We start from the raw sequence: 19,017 nt of genomic DNA on the forward strand, positions 1-19,017 counted from the left end.
AGTTTTGCAGTATGTGCACCACTACTGTAATTAGTGTTACAGTAAAAATCAACAACAGTAAAATGATGTATTACATTTTACAGTAAATGTAATACTAATGTTATTAGTATTACAGTAATGTTACTGTTTTATGAAATACAGCAGCTACTGGATAATTGTTGCCAGTAACTTACTGTTAATTTAACAAGAAATCGTTTACAGTGTATTGTAAATGAATCATTGTAAAGATACTGATGATTATTATTTGTTATTACTGTTTTATCGTAAATGTTAATTGTAAAATGTAGTTTATACTAATCTATGTTTAATTTGTAATGTTATTTAATATTATGATTATATTTTTTTACTTCTATTATTTACAGTGTTTTATTTTTTTTTAAATAAATGCTTTTTTTTAATGTAAACTATGAATGCTTTGCCAATACATTTGTACCATTTCTCATGCCAATAAAGCAATTATTGAATTGAATAGACAGACAGACAGACAGACAGACAGATAGACAGATAGATAGATTCTTCTTTTATTAAAGGCTACTACAGTTCACCAATAAATAATATTCAACCAACAGAAGTAGATAAACACATTCCTCTTTGGATCTTGATGGACTGAAACCCGTGCCGAACCCATGTGCAAAGGCCGACACAAATGACGTCTTCTCCATAGCTCTTCGCTGATTGGTCGAATCCGCCGTCATTCGGTAGCAACGCATGTCGTCACACAGGAAAACGAAGGAGGCGGTCAAACCAAGATGGCGTTCCGCGATGAAACAGGAAATATACTCGGGTTTCAGTAAACCTCCCCATCAGAGAGCGTCGAGCGGAGCTTGTTTTTACGAAGACAAGTGAGAGACATATTCGGAGACTGAAGACAGAGCAGATACTGGTAAGCGCAGCGACGGGACACGCAGGGGCAGTTTGAGGGGCGGTGGCAGAGGAAGTCAGGCCCTGTTAGGTCGCTTCACTAACCTGAACTGAAACAAAACTAGACAGTTGTTTTTAACCATATGTCTACGTTCGTTTTATGTGACTTTGTAGTTCTTAGTTGCGATATATTTGGATTTGCGTCGTAAATCTTTTTGTTATTCATGCCCATATGACAGATCAAAAATATAAACCGTGGTAGCTTGGTCAGAAGCCAGGCAGAAATATGTCATCATCATCATCGTCATCATCATCCCGTTTCAACACAAGCCAACTTGTCACAAGACTCTTTCATCTGACTTTGTTTTTACATATTATTTTTCATTCTTTGTAATAGTATTTAGCTCATCAGACTTGCTGTCTGCATTCTTGTTGTCTTTCTCATTACGCAATAAATCTGTTTGTTTGCATGATATAGTTAAGCGACTCTTATGTGTTTTTATTCTAATCATCTGTTATGCTTTTTATGTAAGAGATCATGGGTGGTGAAATGACATCAGAACCGGTTTTATCAGCATGTGATGCAGTTTTGTTCTAGTTCCCTATTAATCATGATATGGGTTGTCACGTGGACTTTTATTAACATGGTTATGGTTGTAAACTTTCTGTAAATATGGAAAGTTGTCTGTTTACACTTTCACTTCCAGGCGGTGCTTGCAATTTAATACTGTTGAGCTATGAAGCCTTTTAGAGTGAGGTAAAGTTGGTTTTATATTCACACATTCAAATTTCTCCTGAATATATTTTCAGAAAAGCATTCTTTGCAATTTAATAGTCAAAACATATTAGCAGCCATTGACTATCAAAGTACACAGTACACAGTCAAATAAATGGTGCTAATGTTGTTTTGAAGTCATGCTCTCATGTGATTTCAGGCCGATTATTCAAAGTATCATGGTCAACAATAAAGTTGTTACTGATCAAATGTGCGAAAATAAAACCAAATACCGGTACCTCAATGCATTTTCAAGCAATCTGAGAAGACAAGTTTAACAGTGTTTGAAAGTGTTTGATAAGCAGTATGCTTTCGGCAAGGTCAAATTATTTGATGTCAGTGTAAATATAACAATCTTGTTTATTAGTATTTTTTGTCATATTTGTTTTGTGCTTGCTGGTTTGCTAATCCTAAAATGCTCTTTGTTCTGAAAAATCAACTTTACATTTTTAAACGCATTCAATTAGTATTTAGTTACTTGAAAAGAGACCTTTAATTACCAATTTGAAAAGTTCACCAACCTCATACTTTACTGTATAGATAAAAATGGCTGCTATTTGATCTCTAGTGTTTTCATGAAAGTCTGGTTGTTTAATTGATTTTAATTGCGCTATTTTATTTTAATATATAGCGTATAATAATAGTGTCACATCTGTTAAGTATTGTGGTAACCAAGCATTTCTGTTATCGGTTATTATTTACTCAACCTTTGGCCATCAAAGATGTAAGTGTGTAAAAATGCTTTGAAACAGTTAACTAACTGCAGTTTATGTACATTTCTGGTGTTTATCTCTTTTGTTTAGTTACTCTAAATGGCTGCGAGGAAGTCTGGATCAGATATCCACAACAACGGTGAGTTGGCCAATCCTCTGTTGTGATTGTTTTTCTGTTCTTTATACCCTATAAACTATCAAATGCAGCTTAATGACTCATTTTAAAGTGTTTTCCATGTTCCTGTGTTTTGACCCAAGGACCTGTCAGCTACCTTGATGATGTTCCCTTCAAGCTCAATGAGAAATTTCGTTGTCCCTCAAAAGTGGGCCTTCCTATTGGTTTCTGTTTGTCTGACTGTAATGCCATACTCTCAGATTTGCAAGTAAGTCTGATTTCCTTCCTACTTTCTTTCATACATGTGTTTCTTATGCCTAGTTCAGACTGCGTGATTTTAGCCCCGATTTTGGCTCGCCGACAGGTTTTGAGAAATCGCCGACAAATGCCTGAAATCACAGGCAAATCGGTGCTCGTGCACGTGAGTGACAATCACACAGTATGAACTTTCAAAGACGCGATCTGAGAGAATCGCCGATGCCTGCGAGATATTTGGCGTGCTAAATATCTGGAGCTGTCGGCGATTCAAATCATGCCGTGTGAATTGAGTTTTGACTTAAAATAACATCAGCGATCGCCTACAGCCAATGAGAGAGCGGCATTCACTTGTGTGTGCGCGTGTGTGTATACCTGCTGCAGGCCAGCGGGAGGCTGGGGGAGAAGTTAAAAAGCTCTTTTTCGGTTTATCTGGACCCACGAAACGGATGAAAAACTAGTGGAGGTTTCACAGGACTCAACTGTGTCTGTTTGACGTTTCATACAGAAAGAAATTACTTTATTATGCAATGTTGAGGAGATTGATTAATGTATGATTAATGTACAATGTTGAGGAGAAATGGCTAATTCCCTTTAAACCCAGGTGAGCAAATACGTACATTTTCTACCCCATAAAAGGCTTCTTTCTCATTATGTAGTTAATAACCAAAGATATACTACGTGCTTTTGGCTGTGAGACGTAGTTTGGACGAAGTTGTCGGCGATTCTTCCTATAGAAAAGTCATGCAATGTGAATGTCCCTTTCGCCAATCCATCTTGCAGTGTAAACAAAGCAGCAACAAAACGCTAGCCCAGATAGTCATGCAGTGTGAAAACATCTGTGACACGACTACTTTGAAAATCATGCAGTCTGAACTCGGCATTAGGGCTGTGACAGTCACTGTGACAAACGCTTCACCGTGGTGGTCCATGCCACAGACATCACATTACATTTCTGTTAGAATATAACGTTAGGCTTGTTGGAAAACCTAATGTTGCATCACCAATCTGGGAACATTTTGGATTCGTACTGAACAAGAAAGGCAAACCAATACTTTGGATGAAGCTATTAGGGTTTGTTTAAAAAAAAAAAAATGCTAAATGGTCAAACACGTCGGATCTCCGCTCATGTCACCCAGCCACATACAATCAACTCATCTCTTCTGAATGCCAACGCCCAGCTAGTCAGCCAGGTATTGCAGAGGCCTTTTCAAAAATGGCTAAAAACAACTACTGTCATGGATTATTTTACAGCATAATTGACCCCCACACACCACCAGAACACCGGTGGTTGTTGGTGATTTCCTAGCACGGTAGAAAAAAATTGTCACCGTCACAGCGCTAGAATTTTTCAGTCCAATAATAATAATGCTTTGCATTTACTTTTCAGTATGACTTCAACTTAGAGAGACGGACCGTTCAGTGGGGTGAAGAGCTTGCTAAAGCACGTGCAGCGGAGGCTCGAGCAGCAGAGGCCATTCGGACTGACTCTGAAAGCGAAAGGCAAGCTGCTTCTCAGGATGCCGAAGTCGGATTGGTTGGGGGTAAGAAAGCTCGCCCCTCTGATGAGCAGGACATTGTCCCACCAGCATTGAAGCCAGTATTAGCTGGGCTAAGTCACAACGCAATCCTTACACCTCTTCCAGCCCCATCTTTTGGACAGACTCGACCGGCACCTAGCAACCCAGCCCCACAGTATCTGAACTTAGCAGACTTTGAGCGAGAAGAGGACCCATTCGACAAACTTGAGCTTAAAACACTGGACGACAAAGAGGAATTGCGGACTATCCTACAGAGCCAACCGCAGTCGTCTGTTTCACCTCCTCAGCTTCCTCCAGCAGAACATCGGCCGGTTTCTCCAAGCACTACGCCTCCTCTCCAGGCCAAAACAGGAATCTTCCATAAACCCAATGGACTTGTTGGACTGTTGGACTTGGACCGGGGTGGGGTTTTGGGGGGACAGATTGATGCTGACCGCCCATGTAATATTCGCTCACTGACTTTTCCCAAGCTTTCAGACCCAGGAGACTCTCCGCTGGAAACTCCTCTCAGTGTTTACCCAGTAGCTCCACCACGCAACCTGTCTAACGGCACGCCACCATCCCTTCAGAGAACAGCATCAAATAACAACACAACACTTCCACAAGAGCAACCCGTCTTCGCTCAGAATGGGACACCGAAGCAGGTATAGTGATAGTGTTGTCACAATTACCGGTTTTATTGTAAACCACAGTAAATATTGTGAGGGTTGGTATTTCCCTTTTAAATGTTCAATATCGTTAATACTGTGAATGATTACACTATTGAGACTAATGAGCTAAAGCCCGACTTCACAAAATTGAATGCCAATAAATTTGCAACATCAGTCAGAAAAATCGCGATAGGAATTTTTAATCCGTTGCACAGTAGGGGTGTTAACCTACAGTGGTCTCACAGTTCAGTTAAGTTACAATTATTATGTCAGCGATTTAGAAAAATTTTATATCTCAGTGCATTGACAATACTTTCCATAAACAATAATATATTTTTTCTTCACAGCATAAGAATTATTGAATTAAAATGTAAAAATATATTTATAATTTATACAGTATGTGTAATACAATTTTGTCCTTTAATATAAGCAGTTGGATGTATGAGCTGCACCTTGCTTTTTTGAATTTAACCTTTTTTAATGTATCAAACAAAACTTAAATACAATCACAGAAGACGACATGGGCATTTAGAGCAAATAAAATAATGTAAATAATATTCAGCTTGCTATTTAAGCATTGTCGAGTGTGTTCTTACATCCATTGAGTTCATGCGCTCAACATAAAAGGGCTGCTATTGCGATTGGCTCTGAGACTATCAGTGCTGTTCACCGATGAGTGACGCGAACACTGAAGAATGCGCGGTAATAGTCTAAATGCATGTAATAAAGCACATATTGCACAGCTATCACAGCTGATTTGTGATAGATGCCATTGAGAAAACTCGTTCCACATGTATCCCTTAAATAGCGATAGAGGAGAGGAAAAGTTACTTTACAAACATGCCAGCAGTTCAAAAATCCAAAGTGAGAGAAAGACACAGGTAGAGAGAGCTTTTATTTTCTCCCTATCAGTGAAATAGTGTCTCCTGGTTCTGCTGTACTTCAGTTTCAGTAGCTATGTTTCCATCCACCTATTTTTATGTGCATTTTGGGTATGCGAATAAAAAAATCGGTTGACGGAAATGCCAAGATGCGCATAAATGTTGAATAAAAAAACTACGCGCATAACTTGGTAGGATAAACTTTTTATTCGATAAGAGAAGATGTGGATAAACTGCGATGGAAACACTTTTACTGAACAAATTCCAGTATGCGCATTAAAGTAGTCATGTGATTTTGTTATAAGAGACAAACCAGTGGCTGATCACATTGTAAAACATATAAAATGTTGTTTTGCTCTTTCTAATATGCCTTAACCATTTCAGTGTTACTGTTATTATATTATTGATGACCTCCAGAATAATCAAGAGCGTCTGTGCTCCGCGTCTCACGCCTTCGAACAGCACCCGGATTCATTGCGTGTCAGGATTGTCTTCTGAGGCGCAAGTCATTTATTAAATGAAGGAAAGATTGACGCAGCTTCTCCTACCGCAGCAAATTCTGTTTTTACTGTTGATATTTTGTGCCAGATAATCTGGAAGTGACGATTTTGTTTACTTTGACTTGTTGGATGCAACAAGATTTTCTTACTTAGATTTTTTTCTTGTTTCTAGTCCAAATATTTGAAAATTCTTAAATCAAGTAGAATTTTCTAGACTAGAAAAACCTATAGTCTTTTTTTAAACAAATAATATGCAAATATTAGATGAGTTTTTCCTTAAAACATGCAAAAAAATCTGCCAATAGGCTAAGCAAAATAACATTGTCAAAAGAAAAAACAAGATTTTTGCTTATTGGCAGATTATTTTGCTTGTTTTAAAGAAAAACTCACTTAATATTGGCATATTATTTCTGAAAACAAGACAATATGTTTTGCTTGCCTAGAAAATGCTTCTTGATATGAGAATGTTTAGATATTTGGACTAGAAAGAAGACAATAAATCTAAGTAAGAATAGCATTTTTTGCAGTGTGGAAATGTTGCTTTATTCGCACATCTTTTATGCGATATTTCAGTTTTGCGCATTAAGTTAATTCGCATTTTTGGATGGAAACGTAGCTACTGAAAGACTGAATTGTGCACAGTTGTCTGCTTTTTAAGTAGCTGGAGCATTTTAATTACTCACGCTCGCCTCGTTCGAATAGTATTCTACCGTTACAGCGCATATGAGACAACTGACACAATAACCGTTGATGGACTTTTAAGAAACCGATACTGACTTGTCCATGGCTGCATTGCTGTACATCAAAGAAACATTTACTTTGACACGCTAATGCACAGCTTGTTTCAATTTTTCTTTTTACTTAGTGCAGGTAAAACAAACAGTATCTTGAAGAAGAAAATCAAAAAAACAATGGACAGAAAATAATACAAACACAAGTACATAAATCCAAAGTGCAGGGATCCATGTTTATGTTGTTTTTCACAAATTTGGATAAAGCTACAAATTTTCTTTGTTAATTTTTTAGATACAAAACCTGGAGCAATGCCATAAGTTTGTGTGTAATATTTATTTTAAAACATATTCAGGTCATTTTAACAAAACCATGATGATAGTAAAATAAAATTATACATCTGTATATCATAACATTGATGGAAATATCTGCTTTTATGGCTATATTTACAAAGCAACAGCACAGTCAGAAAAAGATCAGTTTTTCCATTGCATTTTTAAAAAAGTTTTCTGTATACACGACTACTTTTTAAAAAATATTTTATGTTTAAACATCTGCAAAAAATGAGTCATCTTGTTAGTAAATAGTAACTGTAGGGAAGTGATGAGTAGCTCACTCGCCAAACATATGTTCTCCCAAGTGTGAGTCAAAAACGCCTTTTAAAGTGCTGATGCGTATTTAGATTTTAATGTGTGTATCTGATAGTGCTTTACTTTTACTATTTACTATCCCATGGTAGAGTATTCATCAGTGGCAGTGAAGTGAAAAACTGGCACTGGTTCCAGCATTGTTTGTGCATTTTTAAATATTATTTTTGTATAATAATTATTTGGACAAAACCAAAGAATTAACAATATTGTCCCTGAAATGTAGCATACTCGTTTGTAGATTAATCATCAACTGTTGCATGAAATAGCATTTATTTTTGCATTTGCTTGATTATATTTGGAGCAGTGGATGTTGTCTAATGGAAATGTTTAACAATGTGATGTAATTAAAACACACACATTAGAACATTGATATGTTTTGCTTTCAGAAATTGAATTGTAGGTGTTTTGAATGGCTTTCTAATTGACTTCATCACACCAGGGGTCCGTTCTTCGTACGTGGATTACTCAGTTAGCTGGATTTTTATATTGACGATTTGACACGATCCAGGATCGTTTCGTTCTTCAAAGCTGATCAGAGAGTTGTTGTCATAGCAACAGTTCTGCTAGGTCAAACCTGATCGATCAAACCTGATCGAGTTATAGTTATTAATAAAATAAATAAAGTTATAGATATTAATAAAACTTATGCAATCTGCACCCTCGAAATGAAAGTGCTGCCACCTGGTGGTGCAAAGAGAAATTGATATGAACTTTTTAGATTGCTTTAGTACTAATTATGTATAATAGAAATGCACAATATGTGACTTTATTTTAAAAGCAATAATACATGCAATAATAAACATGTTTTGATAGTTGATATGCCAGTGATTTGATGCTTCACAAAAGTTGCAGAGGCCTTTACCAATGTCAAAATGCTTTTGTAAACAACCAGTTATTCTTTACACAGATTAAAAAACGGCTACTATAATAAGGAAAATCTTCTCTAAATGTAGAACTAAATACACTGATATACATTGAAATACATGATGAATACTCTTGAAACATGAAAGTGTAAAGCCTGCCGCTAATAACAAATGTGTAAAGATATTGCGTGTCATATTTAACAAACCGTTTACTGCTAATTTAATGTAACTTTGCTCACATGGATAATTGAATATTAGTCAGATGATGTCATTACGCTGCTATACCGTCAGCCAATCGTTGCATTGCTGATCATGATTTCGAGGATCGATAGATCTGTCCTTCACAACACACGGAGCGATCTCAGATCAGTTTATTCAGACATTCTAATCTGATTCGCGATCTTGTTTGAAGAACCAAATTAGCGAGAGATCAGTTACCAAGATTAAAAGATCCAGGATCTGCCAAATCATCTTAGATCATTTAAGCGAGGTACGAAGAACGGACCCCAGGAATGCTTTTGGACCCTCAATACATTTTATTTGTTGGTGTTTTTTTGTGACTAATGTCAGCTTGAACATTGTTATGTAGGGATAGGTACAGTGGCGTAGCGGACGGGCCCGCAGGGCACGCACCGCGGGGGGGGCCCCGCGTGATTAGGGGGCCCCGCGTCGTCGTGATTTTCAATAAACTGTTGGAAACAACTGTGGTCGGAACCAAAGTTCACACGTCTGTGTTCTCTGAACACCTCTCAAGCGGTGGACTACTTCATTCTGATTGCTTGCCGTCAATGTTGCCAACTTAGCGACTTTGTCACTAGATTTAGCGACTTTTCAGACCCCCCTAGCGACAAATCTAGCGACTTTTTTGTGTGTTATTGGAGATTTTTTTAGACTGTCATTTTTCCATACCGTCCCTACTCTTCTCAACGAGCTGCGTGTGATGCCGCCGGCCCCTCCCCCGCCTCACAGCACTGACAGGCGGCCCAGTCAGTCCTCGTACAGCAGCCTCTCCCACCTGCAGCCCGAGAGCAGATCACCCCTCTGCGTACCGACGACAAATGATTTAGCACAGGCAGTGTGAAGGTATTTCCCTTGTACAGTCTAACCGATCTACTTCACCTTTATTTTAACAATTTATTTGGACCGTTTATTCTTTTCTTGTTCACAATCACAGATATTTTAGTGACAGTTTCTGAACTTGTCTGAGTTTATTTCATATGAGAGATTACTGCACATTCACTACACATCTATAATGATATACTGTATTCAAACAGCAATAAATTTAGTTAAATAAACATGCTTATATAAAGTGTAGTGCAATTATAAATACCCCTTTATTAACCATAGGCTGTTAAACAGAAACGGTAGAACGTGATGACGTCAGTGGTATGCAAATTGACGTATGACGTACCCCCAAACCCCCCCCCCCCCCCCCCCCCCCCCCCCCTTCATCAGGGGGCCCCGTCAGCGATCCCTGCAGGGGGGCCTCCGCATTTTACGCTACGCCATTGGATAGGTATACAGTTTAACCCAAAGAATGATCAGTCTGTCAGATGAAGAAGAGCCGGAGTCAGAGATTCAAATAAATAAATCAAGTTTACTGAAGATAGTTTGCAGTTTCATCAGCAGAAGCCAGCTATAACACTCGCAATGAGTTCCTAGGCAGCTCTGCTTACAATCACAAATCAATAAATATTATACTCTCACATAACGTCATCAACTGCGTCATACATGAGCTGACTCCAGACCTGTTAAACAGATCTACAATCAAATAGAACACACACACTTAAAGTACAATCTGTTTCTTATCCAAGGCTGAGCGTATTCTCAGCCGTCTTTATCAAAACTGGTTAAAAACCGGTATAATCTACATTCAGGCAGATATAGTATTCGTACTACACAAAGTCTATCTTGAATAAAAAGTAGAATCACTTTAAAAGAATTAACCGTAAAAATAGCAAAATCGCTTTAGATCTTTTAGACGGTATTAACTCATAGAAATAACAATAGAAACAGTTGGTTCCAGTCCTCAGCCCTCAGTTCCAATTAAAGTCTCCGTGACCTCTGACCTAGTTTGGTGGCTCCTGAAAAAGTTACACAGACAGGCAAATGCACTGAACATTCTTGCATAAAGCAGTGTGTTTAACTTATTCATTAGTTAAAATCATTTCAAAGGTAAATACTCATTCAAAAAATTATATTTAATAAAAATAATGAGAAACAAGATGACAAGGAAGGGATAAACGTTGATTCATGCTGAGATGGATTGGAAGGTATAAATCCGAATTCTTCAATTAAAACAACAATTACGTTATTATCATAAATAACATTCATTCATTTTTTTGTCGGCTTAGTCCCTTTATTAATCCGGGGTCGCCACAGCGGAATGAACCGCCAACTTATCTAGCAAGTTTTTACACAGCGGATGCCCTTCCAGCTGCAACCCATCTCTGGGAAACATCCACACACACATTCACACACACACACTCATACACTACGGACAATTTAGCCCACCCAATTCACCTGTACCGCATGTCTTTGGACTTTGGGGGAAACCGGAGCACCTGGAGAAAACCCACATGAAGGCAGGGAGAACATGCAAACTCCACACAGAAACGCCAACTGAGCTGAGGTTTGAACCAGCAACCTTCTTGCTGTGAGGCGACAGCACTACTTACTGCGCCACTGCCTCGCCCATAGATAACATATATTACTATATTGCCTGGTTCAGAAATGAATGTTGAGGAGTAGTGAAAATAGTGAATGGAAAAGTATTTAAAATGATAAAATCTTACTTTTGGTTAACTAATACCTGCTTTTCTTTTTACCAGAAGGGAGATGAATAATGAATAAAATATTAAGATTTTTGTTAATCAGAAGATAAGATGAGATTGCACTAATCTAGTTTTTTTGTAATATATTGCCTTTTGGACTGCTGACGTACCTGGTGTAAACACTATATGGTTGTTTTTTCCCCCTTTTTACTTCATTTACGTAATTTGTGTTGCAGAAATTGTTCCCCATGGTATTTGAAAACTGTATGGAATGTCAATATTTGTCAAGGGATCGTATCAAAGTTGGAAATTCCAGTATTGCGACATCAGAACTGCTGCTAACTCTTTTTTTGGACCATTCTCTGTAAAGCCTAGAGATGTTTTTTTGTGAAAATCCTAGTAGATCTGCAGTTTCTGAAATACTTAAACCAGCCCGGTCTGGCACCAACAACCATGCCACATTCAAAGTCACTTAAATCAGCTTTCTTCCCCATTCTGATGCTCAGTTTGAACTGCAGCAGATCGTCTTGACCATGTCTACATGCCTAAATGCATTGAGTTGCTGACATGTGATCGGCTGTTTAGAAATTTTCAGAAACGAGCAGTTGGACAGGTGTACCTTACAAAGTGGCCGGTGAGTGTATGTCTGATAATCCATATCGTTTGCAAATATTTGAGAAATGTAGTGAAATTACAATTGGCCACTTTTTGTTTCCTTCACTTGAATTATTTACTCGCTAGGTTACTTCACTGTCACACTAGCACTTTGATTTGTCGCTGAATAACCAGTCAGAGCGCTTTCTTCAGCCCATGACCAGACAATAAATTCCCCACAATAAATCGTGCCAACTACATCTGACGATAACCAGAAAAGAGGCGACGAGTGTAACACAAACGAACAAAGCCCAACAACCGTCAGCTTGGTGTGTCCTGGCCGTTATGCACAAACTTATGTTTACTTCATTTACATACTTTTTAATTTTGCAGAAATTGTTTCCCATGTTATCGAAAACTGTATCAATATTTGTCAAGGGATCGTATCGAAGTTGAAAATACCAGTGTCGCGACAACAGTAGCATCACCGGCACTAAATTTTCTGAATCAGCTGTTTACGCAGGCTCATGGGTCTTTTGCTTCACAGCTGTAATGTTTTATCAGGGGAGCTGCTGAACAAGTTTATTTCTTTGCATCAGATACGTGTGAAGCTGGCATTGTATTGTGCAAGCAACCATGCAAACATTAGTGTGTAATAAACTATAATCTGCCCTCGGAAAGAATTAAACTAGTATGTATGACTACTGTAGATATGGGCCGGTATAAGATTCTGATAACCTTGAATAAAAATATCACGGTATTAAGATTAGTGCTCTAAAATATATTCTTTTTAAATGTCTGGGTATAAAACTAAAACAAAAAGATTAATTGACTTCTGCTGTCATTTGTTTCAAAAACACAGATTTCTTTACAATTTAAAATGGCATATTTGGATATTTATTTCTGCTGTAAATACTGTTGTCCTAAAAAACTAAACAAAAAAAGTAAATAAAAAAATCGTACACATACATTAGGAGCAGTGTTACAGAAAATGTTAGCGTTTTTAAAACCTTGACTATTTCAAACCGCGGTATACCTTGAAAATGATATCGTCCCATGCCTAGACTACTTTCATATCTCTTGTGGATTGTAATTGGTCTGATTTTTCTCTTGAACATCTTTGCAGTCGAACCCTGTCACCGTGACTAGCCATCCACCTGCTGGCACGACCCTTCTCAGCCTCTCTCCCAGCGAACGACAGTGTGTGGAGACCATTGTGGGCATGGGTTATTCCTACGAGGGTGTTCTCAAAGCCATGCAGAGACAAGGACAGAATGTGGAACAGGTCTCTTTTTAGACTGATTAACTGCCTGTGATGCTGATGTTTATGTAAATAATTGAATGAGAGCTTTTAATTATTCAGTTCTGCCATTTGACTCATTTATAGGTGCTGGAATACCTGTTTACTCACAGTCGACTGTGTGATCGAGGCTTCGACGCGACCGCTGTGGAGGAGTGTTTAGAGATGTATCAGGGCTCAGAGGAGAAGGTTGGTGAACCACAAACCTCAGTTTAGTCTTTAGACAAATTTTAATATGTATATGCGTGTATGCTGGTTTTCATGTGTTTGGAAACACTAATTCTATATAGGAATTATTGAAAAAAAAGAAGTACAGGCTTAAATGTAAGCTACTGAAGAGTTAATGCTGTTGTTTCATTGGAGTTTTCATTCCAAAATGCCCCCTGCGCCATCTAGTGGCTGTTTCCCAAATCGCACTAGAGTGTCGCCTCTTAGTGATTCTATGCTCTTTGCTGAATGTAGTTAACTACGGAACCCCGGAAGGGACGTAGTGGAGGAGAAAAAAATTGGCTGAGTGGAAAAAATAAATGGGTGGGAGGAAAATATATATTTCTAAGTTTTTGCGTTCTCTCGCAAAGTTTTGCGTTCCTTCGCAAAGATGTTTCGCGTTCCCTCTCAAAGTTTTGCGTTATCTCACAAAGATGTTTTGCGTGTTAAGTGTTTCTCCACAAACACTTCCTGTTCACTTCTCTCATGTAAACCCTCCCGTTTTTGCCGAAATTCTCCCATATTTTACCATTCTACCCGACTTTCTTTACATTAAATCTGTGCGTCCATCATCGCCTTTCACTTTGCAACCTCTGAACCAGTAAATGCATGTATAAGCGCTGACTGACAGACGCGCTCCATACAATAAACTGATCCCAGATCAGCGTCTGTACGCTCCATTTAAAGGGACACTTCTGTTATCAAACAAGTGAGCAGCAAAGGAATCTCATGTTTTTTTTAGTTTGATAACAGAGGTGTCTCTGTAAGAATGCACAGATCTATAATGAAAGCTGTCCATTACTTTAGAAACTGTTTGTGCTCATTTAAGAGAAAATAAGCTGTTTAAAATAAAACATGCAGGACGGAGATGTTTACGTATTATTTAGTGTATTTGTCTGTTTAAACATACACCTGCTCCTCTGTAAATGGAGCGTACAGACGCTGATCTGGGATCAGTTTATTGTATGGAGCGCGTCTGTCAGTCAGCGCTTATACATGCATTTACTGGTTCAGAGGTAGCATATGAAAGGCGACGATCGACAGACAGTAATGTAAAGAAAGTGGGATAGAATGGTAAAATACGGGAGAATTTCGGCAAAAACAGGAGGGTTAACGTGAGTGAAGTAAACAGGAAGTGTTTGTGGAGAAACAGTTTTGCGAGAGAACGCAAAACATCTTTGCGAGGGAACACAAAACTTTGCGAGAGAACGCGAAAACTTAGAAATATATATTTTCCTCCCATCCATTTTTTTTCTTTCACCCATTTTTTATTTTTTTTTCACCCAGACAATTTTTTTCTCCTCCACTACGTCCCTTCCGGGGTTCCGTAGTTAACCGCATAGTTACTTCTATCAGAAGTTATATGTAAAAGAAAAAAATTATTGCATCCGTAGTTTAAAAAAAATTGCCAAAGCAAACTTTGCATAAAAGCAAAAGTGCCTTTAAGGCAGGTCATTTCATTCTGTGGACATCTTTGAAGCACTTCTTGGCCAATATGCTCGGGCGTTCTGTCTGATTGGGAAAACATCGAATTCTCAAAAACTGTTTGCCAAGCTTACGATTACATAACATATTTTGAATCGCCAATAAAATTAAGCAACAACTGTCTCATAAGTTCAATTTCTAAACGTTCGAATCAAACAAAATCGTCATAGTTTCAGGTTGCCAAAGCTAATGCGTATGCTCACTCGAAAGTAACAAGATCACGACACCAACCTCATTTATGGCCGTTCTACATATTATCATCCTCTGGATAATGATCGTCTGATTGTGCTGGTCTTCTGAAGTAATCCACAAAATGGTCTTGAAGGTGAATCTCCTCCAGAAATAACAGCGACTCTTTGTTTACAAATTTTTGGGCGTTCAAGAATTTTACTGTCTTATGATATGCGTTTGACAGGAAAGACTACCTTGCGTTCTTTTGATACAAAATAATATTTCCTATATCTGTGAATCAAGTATTGCTAAGATTTCTTCCATTTGTTGACCACTAAACTGTCGTACAAGCACATGTTTGGTCTGAGCTTTTCCCCCGGAAAAACGTCAGCCTATATCGATCGATGATTGGCTCCTGAAGTAGTAGGCGGGGCTTCATTCGCCATATTGGCCCTTACACCTTTTCCCGTTCATAACTAAATAAGTGATACGTCTTGTGTATACTATAGTCTTTGATAAAAGTCAGTGGCAATTTTGTAATGTGTCGGAGTGGCTCTGGGGCTCCACCTCCATTTTTATGCTTATATATCTTTAACATTGTCTTCCTACAGGCTCTGGAGTTTCTGCAGCTGATGTCCCGGTTTGGGGAAATGGGCTTTGAGAGGGACACTATTAAAGAGGTACTGCTTGTGCACAATAATGACCAGGACAAAGCGCTGGAGGATCTGATGACCCGAGCGACTGCGAGCTGAGCCAACGAGAGTCTCCCCATCTGGAGCCGCCCCTCAGATGGGGGGGAGGGGGTCCTGGCTGTGGATGGGGGTGATTTCTCTTCTCTTTGACAGGACAGCTGATTTTGTACCCTAAAAAAGATATACCTCTTGGGGCAGGGATTGACCGCACCACCTGGCGGTGCATCCATCCCTCCTCAGCTGTATGTCTATTAAGTGATCTTAGAATGGTAACGAGTGGGAGGAGCCAACCCCTCCTCCGAGAATCGATATTGGCTCTCTGTTGCCATGGTGACACGATAGAGTGGGTGGAGCTGGAGAAAACAAAACTGAGTAGAGCCGCTGTTTTTGCGACACTCGAAGCTATAACGCTGCCATCTCCCGCTGCTGGACGCAGGCTTTCCAAACTGAAACCTGAACCTTCGTAAACACAACCCATGGCAGAGCAGAGACCCCACAGAAGTGCCCTCTCTCTCTCTCTTTTAATTCTGTCTCTGCTGTTCGTTTGTTCACACGTTGTTTATGTTTGACAGGCGGAAACACTTTTCGTTTCTTCATTCGTTCTTTTTTGGCATTGTGTTTCTTTACCCTACAAATAGGAACTGCTTTAACAGAACTAATCACCATTATGTAAGAACAAAAATACAGTTAACTTTTTCCCCCAGTTGGCTTTCGCACTGAAATGAACGCATTTGGCAAGTGAAATTGGCAAGGGTGAATGGAGCCGCCACATTTTCAAACAATTGACATGCGAATACTGCACAGGCACACTGAATCACAGATGTTAATATAAGCATATTTAAAGATCTGTAAAGATACACTGTTTTCATCTGAAATAAAGAAATTGAGGAAATTAACACACGGTAATGAGGCTAACGCGTTGATATGAGTTCTGTAATTTATTGAAAAATACTAAGGTGTAGATATGTGGAGGTACACTACCACTCCAAATTTTGGAGTCAGCTTGATTTTTATTTTATTTTATTTAAATAAATCGTTTTATTCAATAAGTTTGTTAAATACTTTTTAAGATCTTTTTAATGTTTTGTATATTCATCAATATTGGAAAAAAAATTTGGCATCAAATTAGCATATCAGAATGATTTCTAAAGGACTGTGTGACTACAAACTGCTGAAAGTTTCAAATATATAAAAATACAAAGGTTATTGTCAATTTTAATAACATTTGATTACATTTTTTTATCAAATTAATACAGCTTCGATGAGCCTAACTTCTTTCATAAAGATCTACACTACCTGACAAAAGTCTAGTTGTCGATCCCAGTTGTAAGAGCAACAAATAATAACTTGACTTCTAGTTGATCACTGAAAAGTGGCAGAAGGTCGATTTTTCTGATGAATCTTCTGTCGAACTCCTTCCTATCATAACAAATACTGCAGAAAACCTATTGGAGTCTGTATGGACCCTAGATTCTCTAAGAAATCATTCAAGTTTGGTGAAGTAAAAGTCATGGTTTGTCGTTCAGTATTGGGGGGGGGGGGGGGGGGGGGGGGGGGCGTGAGAGATCTGCAGAATGGGTTGCAACATCAACAGCCTGAGGTATCAAGACACTTGTGTTGTCCATTACATTACAAACCACAGGAGAGGGCAATTTCTTCAGCAGGATAGCGCTCCTTCTCATACTTCAGCCTCCACTTCAAAGTTCCAGAAAGCAAAGAAGGGCATGGTGCTCCAGTATTGGCCAGCCCAGTCACCAGGCATAAACATTATTCAGCATGTCTGGGGTAAGATGGAGGAGGCATTGAAGATGAATCCAAAGAATCTTGATGAACTCTGAGTGCCCTGCAAGAACTATTTCTTTGCCATTGCCGATGGCTTTATGGATGCAGTCCTCCAAGCTTATGGGAGCCATACACAATATTAAATCTTTTTCCACTGCACCATGACTTTATATTCTACACTGTACATTATTTCTGTTAAGTGACAAGACTTTTGTCTAAACAAAGTCAGACCTTACTGTCTTTATCAAATAATTAAAAGTCAAGGCAGGATCATATTTTATTTTAGTAAAATAAGCATCAAAGTAATGGACTCTGCCTAAGCCACTTCTGATACCAAGTGATCAACTAGAAGACAAGTTATTAATTGCTGTTCTTAAAACTTGGATAAGCGACAAGACTTTTGTCAGGTAGTAAAGTGTTAAATCACACTGACTCCAAATGGATAAACCGTGTACCTGATAGTTGTGCAATAAAGGAGGTGGGACTGTGAATGATTGACACATTTTTGAGCTTTTGGATTTTTTTAAAAGGCCTTTTGATTTTTGCTCACTGCAGGAATCCTGTGTGCCTCCATTTTACCTCATATTGGATTAGTCTGTTTGCTCAGACAAAAGATACACGATTCCTCCCCTGATGAATGCAGGAAACTGAGGATATCCTTACTGATTAACCTATCAGACTCCAGAAGAACCTTTGGGATCAAAGGCAGGTCCACTGTCTAACCTTTTGCTTGTGATGCTGACATTTTTTGACCTCTTGAATGTCAAGGAAAACAAATATCTGGGTTATATTCCACCCCAAAATACTAAGATATTAAACTGTCTGTTCTGTCTAAATAAAATAAAGTCTTATGCACTGTAAATGTTTTTTTTTTTTTTCATTAGTATTGGTGTGAGCATATACACACATAGGGAGAGATTGTCAATAAAATTCTTATTTATCTCTTGGTTTTGTGGTGAAAAAGAGACCTGCATATGTTTTGATTTGCAATAGCTAATTTTAATATGTATTAAATACGTTTTTGGATTAAGGATTAGAAAGTAAACTGGCAAAATCAGATATTTTTCAGTTTATTTTGAGGTGAAATATAACCCATGTGTGTTTGTGACATTTCAAGTAGCTCACTGGTTTCGTTACAAGAAAAATACTTCACAAGAAAGAAGTAAACATGTCCGACTAGAAAAGGCTGAATAAAGTACAGCGAACACACTGACAGATCATTCTGGAGCATAATGAGTCAGCACCCAAATGCAGATCTATTGTTCTGATTGTAAATGGGGAAACGTCCTGATGTAGAGCCAGAGAACCTGATGGACAGGTAGAACAGATCCGGGAGCTTTTGTCTTGATACAGGCATCTGTTAATCCTAAATGTGATTTCTAATGTTTAGACTTATTTAAAGTTATTACAGACTGCTGTATGATTAAACTTAATGTCCTTTTTGTCTTTAAGTGTGGCTGTCACTGGTTTATAATG

At 38.3% G+C, this 19,017-nt stretch overlaps 2 protein-coding genes across 2 annotated transcripts in view; both read left to right on the plus strand.

Annotated features, from left to right (window-relative positions):
- Positions 1-19,017, plus strand: part of gtf3c5 (general transcription factor IIIC, polypeptide 5) — a 678,526-nt gene that overhangs the window by 500,408 nt on the left and 159,101 nt on the right. The window lies entirely within an intron of this gene.
- On the plus strand, positions 706-16,665 carry ubap1 (ubiquitin associated protein 1). The gene is made up of 7 exons (NM_001328344.1): positions 706-883; positions 2,440-2,488; positions 2,608-2,732; positions 4,110-4,904; positions 13,031-13,189; positions 13,292-13,393; positions 15,679-16,665. Exons 2-7 carry the CDS (start codon positions 2,449-2,451, stop codon positions 15,817-15,819), a joined length of 1,362 nt encoding a protein of 453 aa, NP_001315273.1. The 5' UTR covers positions 706-883; positions 2,440-2,448; the 3' UTR covers positions 15,820-16,665.

The sequence above is a fragment of the Danio rerio genome, chromosome 21 (genome assembly GCF_049306965.1).
Source record: "Danio rerio strain Tuebingen ecotype United States chromosome 21, GRCz12tu, whole genome shotgun sequence".
Taxonomy (NCBI): Eukaryota; Metazoa; Chordata; class Actinopteri; order Cypriniformes; family Danionidae; genus Danio; species Danio rerio.

Excerpts from the sequence above, each read along its gene's own strand:
- ubap1 (NM_001328344.1), top strand. The coding sequence starts at position 2,449 with ATGGCTGCGAGGAAGTCTGGATCAGATATCCACAACAACG. Across the intron at positions 2,733-4,109 it reads CCATACTCTCAGATTTGCAA|TATGACTTCAACTTAGAGAG; the intron begins GTAAGTCTGATT and ends TTTACTTTTCAG. Across the intron at positions 4,905-13,030 it reads AGAATGGGACACCGAAGCAG|TCGAACCCTGTCACCGTGAC; the intron begins GTATAGTGATAG and ends ACATCTTTGCAG.